Genomic DNA, 8,346 nt, shown 5'->3' on the forward strand with positions numbered 1-8,346 from the left:
GAAACTCAACTCGACTAGAAATAGATTTCTTTGAGCTCTACTCGAAACAAACATATTTGAGCTCGACTAGAAAAATTACCTCCAATTCGACTCGAATTCGGGTCGAGTTTCGAGTCGCGTCGACAGAAAACGAGCCAAATCCTGTGTGTGGTTTCAAGTACTCTCTTCAAGTATCCTACATAGACAATATAATTATTATCAATGATACTATTGCATATAACAATAATAATAATAATAATAATAATAATAATAATAATAATAATTATTATTATTATTATTATTATTATTATTATTATTATTATTATTATTATTATTATTATTATTATTATTTCAACACCGTATATAAATATGAAAGATAGGCGGTTTGTGTCTCAATACTAGAAACTAGTTGTCTGCCGACCTCGGTAGTCGTGAAGCTTAGGAAGCAAGGACATCGGGGTTTGAGATCCAGAGGAGGAAGTATTCCGGCTCGAGCCAAAAACTTAAAAGTTATAAGGCGCCGGCTAAACAAGTTCAAAACTGCTCGGATCGGGCTTAGGCCTATCAACCGCTCAAACAGCTCGGCTCACATTTCATTCACTAACGAGCCGAACCGAACAATAAGCCGAGCTAACAGTTCACCCAACCGACCCTGCTCGAGTTCTAGACTCAATTCAACAAAACAGAGGAAATGACTCATCCCAACCGAGCCGATGGCTCACCTGAAGCGAGCTGGCTCGAGACATCGGCTCAGTTGAGCCGAGGCGAACTAAGGTCGTTATAAAAATCGCTTGTCGTCTTGTTATCGAGACGAGACTAGAAGCGACCAGTGTCTCCTCTCATGAGCAGAACAAAAAGTATTCCACATTACTGCTTACATCTTATATGACTTTCACTTTGCAGTCTCATATGGCCATCATTTCAAAACGAGTTAAAACGATCTGAATGAGTGAGCTATTTATCAAACCCGATTCGACTCGGAACTCGAGTTCATAAACAATGAATCGGCTCAGAACTCATAGTTCGACTTGGCCCATCCCTAACAGTTTTTACCCATTTTGATGTTTTGAAGATCACTGCGCTATCTATTAAGCAAGGAAAAGAATTTTTTTAAAACAAAAGTTATGTTTTTTTTACATGGAGAATGGGAATCAGGAATAAAAAACGGAGTTATTATTTAACATTTCAAAGTTCACCCCCTCCCGCCCCCCGGGCTTGGGATAGGGGGTCGAGTGTGGTATCATTGGATGTCCCCCTTCGAGACGAACAACTTTTATTACAACTTTTTCAAAATTCGATTTGTGGTTTTCCAGATATTCTGAAAGACAGTTTTAAATTCCTCATTTTTCGTGTTTGTAAGCCATTTTGATTTTTGTCGATTACAGCGCCATCTATCACGCATCGAAAAAAATGTTCGAAACAAAAGTTACGTATTTTATCACGGAGAATCAGAATGCGCAATAAAAAATGGTGCTTCCTATTTAAGATTTCAAAGTTGACCCCCTCCCGCCCCCGGGGGTGGGGGTAGGGGGGTCGAGTGTGGTATCATTGGATGTCCCCTTTTGAGACGAACAACTTTTATTACAACTTTTTAAAAATCCGATTTGTGGTTTTCCAAATATTCTCAAAAACAGTTTTAAATTCCTCAATATTTGTTTGTAAGCCATTTTGATTTTTGTCGATTACAGCGCCATCTATCACGCAACGAAAAAAAAATGTTCGAAAAAAGTTACGTATATTTTCACGGAGAATCAAAATATGCAATAAAAAATGGTGGTTCCTATTTAAGATTTCAAAGTTGATTCCCCTCCTGCCCCCAGGGGGTGGGGGTAGGGGGTTGAGTGTGGTATCATTGGATGTCCCCATTCGAGGCAAACAACTTTTATTACAACTTTTAAAAAATCCGATTTGTAGTTTTCCAAATATTCTCAAAAACAGTTTTAAATTCCTCATTTTTCGTGTTTGTAAGCCATTTTGATTTTTGTCGATTACAGCGCCATCTATCACACCGAAAAAAATGTTCGAAACAAAAGTTACGTATTTTATCACGGAGAATCAGAATATGCAATAAAAAATGGTGGTTCCTATTTAAGATTTCAAAGTTGACCCCCTCCTGCCCCCGGAGGGTGGTATCGTTGGATGTCCCCCTTCAAGGCGAACAACTTTTATTACATCTTTTTTAAACTCCGATTTGTGGTTTTCCAGATATTTCCAAAAACAGTTTTAAATGCCTCACCCGGTATATAAAGGTTGTTAAACGTAACTAAAAGTGTGCCAGAATTTCTCTCTATTGAAGTAGTTTTTATATGTATATAAATCTTATGTCTGGTTTTTGTAATATGGTAATATTCACCAGTATCGTTCGTCCAAACCTTAGTCACTATTCGCATACAGAATAATGATTTTAACACGGATTGACAGTAATGTAGAATGTTTAAGTAGTTTGTACTTCACCGTACGTCTTAAAGGTAAAATTATTTAAGGGTTTTCTGATATTTACCGCAAATCAGGTCGTCTAAAGAGTAATCATCCTTTTGCGCACGAAATGACTTTAAGTGTCACAAATCTCATAGTATATGATTTGCAGCGTGTTAGGCATAACGCAGTTTGACATCTGACAGCTGAAGCAAGTAGATGTGCCAAAAGTGTTTGAATTTTTATAATCAGATGTCAGGTATTGCGCCGTGAAGATGAGTGAACATTCCACAAAACTGTTCATTTTGCATTTTACAATTTTATTTCGATAAAGATGCAAATGATGCGCATATCCGCGAAGAAATTTTTGTTGTTTATAGGCAGGTTACATTATCAAAAGCAATAACCAAAACATAGTTCATTCGCTTTCGTTCTGGAAATTTCGATATCCAAAATGCTCCTCGTAGTAAGCGACCAATCATAAAAAAGTAGATAATATTCTGATAAAAGTCGAGCAAGATCGGCATGTAAGTTGTCATCAGACTGCCCGTGAGCTAAACATCCATCACCAAACAGTGCTAAACCATTTGGAGAAAAGCTCAAAGTTTTGGCACTACATGGTCTGACCCAAAAAACATTTACTCGATCCTATGAATCTCTTCTGAAATGTAACAAACTGGACCCATTTCTGAAACGTTTGATTATGAGAAATGAAAAGTGCATAACCTACAACAACAATGTGCGAAAAGGATCGTGCTCGAAGCGAGAAGAAACTCAACAAATTGTGACAAAGCCCACATTCACACCCAGGAAGGTCATTCTGTGCATTTAAAGGGACTAGAAAGGCATCGTGTATGACGAGCTGCTATCGCCAGAGAGAATGATATACTTGGGACTGTACTGTCGACAGTCAGCGCAAGTCCATCTAGCAATGCAAAAGAAACTGCGATAACTGGTCTCATATACTACGCGGACAACGCCAGACCTCACACTTGTTTAACGACTTGTCAGAAATTGAGAGAACATGAGAGAGAGGTTTTAATGCATCCACAGTATAGCCAGGATTAGGTATCATCAGACTATCATGTGCTTCGATCTCTGAAGAGCTTTCTGAAAGGTATAAGTTAGTTTCAAAAGAAGCCTGTGAAACCACTTGTCTCAATGTTTTGCCCAGAAACCACAGAACTATAGCGATGGGATTAGTGTTGTCGAAAAAATGGCAAAAGTTCATCGAACAAAATAATGCATATATGATTTCATAATGTTATTTTCCAATAACAGAGAATATATTCTAATTTTAACATCAAAAGGCGGAATACTTTTTTAGACAGCCTGGTATATGACAGGTTCTTTGCAGATAAGTTATTTTGCTGAAGGAGAATTGACTGAAGCACCTACAAGTATCCGTACAAACTATATTTTTGTTGCTTTTTTACTTGTAGTAGGTTGCAGTAGGCGCCTTTGTTTTCTGCCTGTAGTAAGATTTTTGTGAGGTTTTTTAAAAAGTTTGGTTTACCAAAAATGCATTTTACTCTGTCTGTCCGTCTATCCGTGAGAGACATATCTCAAGAACTACGTGATGACATAACCAGTGGCGTCGTCTGCAAAGGTTCTCTCTAATCACAGTGAAGTTTTTCGTAAAAGGTGTTTCACTCGCACCCCATTTTTTTGTGATCACCGATTTAAGAGAAAAGCGTATGGCTGTGAAATTTTGTTACCTGCTCGGGAAATATGTGGCAGAAACTGTAGTTGATGTTGAACACAACTTACCAGGACTGCGCTATTGGTAAAATTCAAGTTTACCATGTTTTTTTTTGTGAAATATCGATTGATGACAAATCTCGTTCTGGACATCCGTCAAGTTCCCGAATGGACGAAAATTTCGATAAAATTCGTGCACTTATGCTCGAGACCGATGATGGATTATTGAAGAGATAGGGAAGTTATCTGGGCTGTCTTGGAGCTCGGTTCAACAAATTTTAAGATTTTGAAATGAGAAGGAACGCTGCGAAATTTGTGTTCCTCGTTCTAACTGACCAGCAGAAAGAGAGTCGAGTGAAAACATGCCATGCTTTGAAAGAATAGCTCTGAAACGACCCAGTCTTCTTTCTATTTTTGCAAATGAAGAGGGAGGGACGTGAAAGGACAGCGTTTTGACGACATAGAAGACGTGAAGAAACACATTTGGGAGGAGCTGTCACCATGAGAACAGATGAGTTTGAAAAATATTTCCAAGAATGGAATCACACATTTGTATTAAGTGTAATGGAAAATACTTTGAGGGTGATAAGGTTCATTTGTAAAATAAATATATATATATTTTAAAAACTTCGTTTTTTAATACCTCCTCCTATATCTCACTAGTCCATCAAAATCGTTTTTTTATATCGCAAGTTATATTGGAGCGATGAAAATGAATTTTTCCTATTGTTCTGTATGAATTAGAACTTTGACTAGGAATAAACTAGAAACGAAAGTAGATCAAGAAACCAGTGACGGAGAAGGTTAACATGGGACTCGACAGTATGTACACGTCACTCAACACCATGCAAATAATTAGGTGATGTCTGACAGACGACAGAAATTACATAAGCATTGCAAGAGTTCATGAGATTGTTGAATTTTAATTGCGAAACTTTGAGCAAAACTGTGTTCGTGTATACTATTAAATATATATCCGAAAGCCTTCTATATTTTATCTGTATTAACTTTGTCTTGCACAAAGTCGGTTGAAATTTCTGCCCTTTTTCAATCGCTCAACACTACGATGTTCTTAGTATCCTTATGAAAATCAGAATTAATTCTAAACAGGTTGATGTCAGTATCCGAGTTATGTAGGTGAGAATTTTCTCGAAATCTGTCTTCTATTGGATCGAAGGTAGTAAAATGATAGTTGAAGTATGATAATATTATTAAGAAAATAGTTACTCAGGAGTTCATAACGGTGGAGAAGCTTACACAGACCTGCAACCTCTTTATCCTTTGGACACGCTTTCAGTGTGCGCTACATCTAACACGTAGTTCTGAAGACTTAAGTATCTTGTTGTCCCCAATGTACTGAAGCCGATTTTGACAGTTATACATATTTGTTCAGGCTTGATGCATCAGTTTTGGAAGATCAATTGATCACTTCCTGCCTCGGCAGCCTGTGTAAGGGAGACCGATTTCGGCATTTCTTTCAATTCACTAACGAACTAAACTTGACTCTTTGCAGTGTCAAGATGAAATACCTGTTTGCTAACAAGAGAACAGGAGTCCTGTAACATGGCTGATTGCATCTCTTCTGGTGACGTAAGGTCGAGGAATCATGACGAAGAGCAATAGAATACTGAGGATGAATGTAATTACCAAAATCTAGTTTAGTGCGTTCACCTCTGTCGTCAATTGACAATAATTTTACTCAAAACTGTTTTTAAATAACGTAAATTCACCAAGCGACGAAGTTACGCAATCACAATAGGGATTTTTTTGAATGATGGCCATCGTACGACAGAAGTAAAAAACATTCACACATGATGAGTAGCAATTTTTGGTCTCTGATATAATAGAAAGTAATTTAATGCTTAAATTACATTCTGACATTATTCACAGACGGTATAGGCAGTAACTTTTTTTCATGTGAGTATGCTTGTAGGAGAGACTTTATGGTCCATGTTATCACTTGCGCTCAATTTTTTTCTACAGATGACACCACGAAAGCAATTATGGGTAAGCTATTTCAGGACACCCCTGGTTCATTAAAGTTTAGTATATATCATGTACAAAATCCCGATTGCCTTCGCTAGAGAACATAGAATATATGACACAGTGATATGAAAGTGAATGATGAAAATAGAAGTTGGAAATAAACGAGATGCCCAAGAGGAAATTACGGAGACCACAAATCTCGTATAGGCTGGAATCAAATATATGGCGGGGCTCCTATGATACGTTTTATTTTGATTGAAATCTGGGCCTTTTTTTTAGAGTATAGAAGATTGCTGTAGGTATTAAAAGCAGGTAGTTTATTGCTAGAGACTACGGGTTTTCATACAGTAAATACATGGAAAATAATCACTTATAACTCAGAAAATATGCAGTAAAATCTAACTCGAAATAACTAAGATAGACACATAAAATTGAAATTAAACCATATGTAGTGTTCAAGTACGAGAAAAATACCTGATCACTGTAGAGAACATTTAAACAAAAAAATGTGTAGTTATTTTCATGTGTGCGTAATATGTAAATTATATACAGCTTTTTAACTTTGTGCAGCAGTCCAAAGTTCTGCAGCAACAGTCGGAAGAATAATATGAAGGGAAAGGGGAAAAAAAGAAGGAATGTCACAAAACTGCATTTTCGAGAAAACGGCGTTTTAATATTGGAAACCGCGTAAAAAGAATAGGGTTAGTTAAATCTTTTGCCCCTTTTTACATGGACATTTCTACATCTACGCATGCATGGCATATACAGTCAAATAGTACCAAGAGTCACCAACAGATAGGACAGAGCACCCGAAAAGGCACATACATGAACATTCCTTGTTTTTTCCCCTTACCCTTCATATGTTGAGCATTTCCGATGATCATAGGGTTAAGATGTGTTCGTTACGCTTTATTAGCAATGATGATTGTCTTAGATCGTACAACACATTTTTTAAAATCGAAAATAATCATTCTGTTTTCACGAATGTGATCGAGACACATTTAAGATATACAGGAACATTGAAATTGGTACACCTTAACTTTTTAAATATTTCTTCAATTCTCTTTCAGATTTTTCAGCCACAATAACTCGCAACATTTCTTACGGCAAATTCTTCCCATGTATCTGGGTGGAGCTTGACCTTGATGTGAACAAAGTTCGTTTTTGTTATTTTTAATTTTCTAGGGAGCAACAGAATCTTTAGCTGCCCAATTAAGTCCTGATTTTTATACTCAAAATGATTTTTTCTTCAATTGAAGCAGAGATCTCCCAGAATAATTTCAGTGCATCATTTTTGTCTTATCAGTAACATTAAGAAATAGAAATTTTGTCTTTAGTTATTACGTTGAAACCATTTTCTTTTCATTTATTTTGTTCTCTATGATCAGACCAATCGTATTTTGCTGCTTCTGTAAATTTTCCTGAACGTAATTTCCCATTACATGAAATACTTGTTTAATATTGCAAGATAATATTAAGGATATGTATATAAAGAACATTGAATATTCTAACTTACAAATTTAATGTCTTATACAAATCGTTATTCTTTTCAGTATGCGGTGCTGGCATGTCTAGGATTATACGTGTTGGTTCATCGAGAATGAAGCTTGGCAGATAAGAGGTGAAAGTGTGTTTTGTGAAGGAATCTGTTAAGAAATCAGAAGAGCTCTCTCAAAGAGAGTGATAAGATATTACGTATAGTACTTGATTGAGATGGTTGTGCGATTGTGTGAACTTAAGTGTGTCCGATGGTGTCGGGAAAAAGTCACGGAACAATTCTGGTCATGGAATTTATCTTTTTTTTTTTTTTTTTTTATTACCTCTTATCAACGGACGATTTGAAAGAGAAGAAAGAAAGTATTAACATGTTCTTTTGTTGTCTTCTGGCTTGTGTTCTTCCAATCAAAGATTTCATTGTGGTGGCAGTTTGGAAACTGCTGCTTTGTTGATTAATTAGTAGGAAACACTGTGCACACGACTAAAAATAAATTAAATTTAGCACAATTACTTGTTAGGATCGTGAGCTTGCTTGTTTTGTGTGTGAGGATGAGTTAGTTGGAAGTGACTGCAGGAGTGAATGCGGTGTAATTAACAAGTTCCAACTTGTTTTTGCTTATTCCGGATAAACCTTGTTTAATAGTATCGTATATTCACAATTTCACGGAGTCATGGGAACAATTTTTTATATGTGGACCTCATTTTGGAAGAATGTATTAGCATCAGTTCACGAATAAATAAGGTTAGAAATTATAAACATTTGAAAAA

The 8,346-nt window shown here is 36.4% G+C and overlaps 1 protein-coding gene across 1 annotated transcript; it reads left to right on the plus strand.

The window, feature by feature from the left end:
* Positions 1-7,632: 7,632 nt before the first annotated feature.
* twr (signal peptidase complex catalytic subunit SEC11 homolog C twr) lies at positions 7,633-8,346 on the plus strand (the record flags this gene model as incomplete). Its single annotated transcript, XM_081749135.1, is given in 1 exon segment — positions 7,633-8,346. A coding segment is annotated over 1 exon segment (53 nt), but the record flags the coding sequence as incomplete, so codon positions are not given.

The sequence above is a fragment of the Thermobia domestica genome, chromosome 2 (assembly GCF_964235325.1).
Source record: "Thermobia domestica chromosome 2, izTheDome1.hap1.1, whole genome shotgun sequence".
Lineage (NCBI taxonomy): Eukaryota > Metazoa > Arthropoda > Insecta > Zygentoma > Lepismatidae > Thermobia > Thermobia domestica.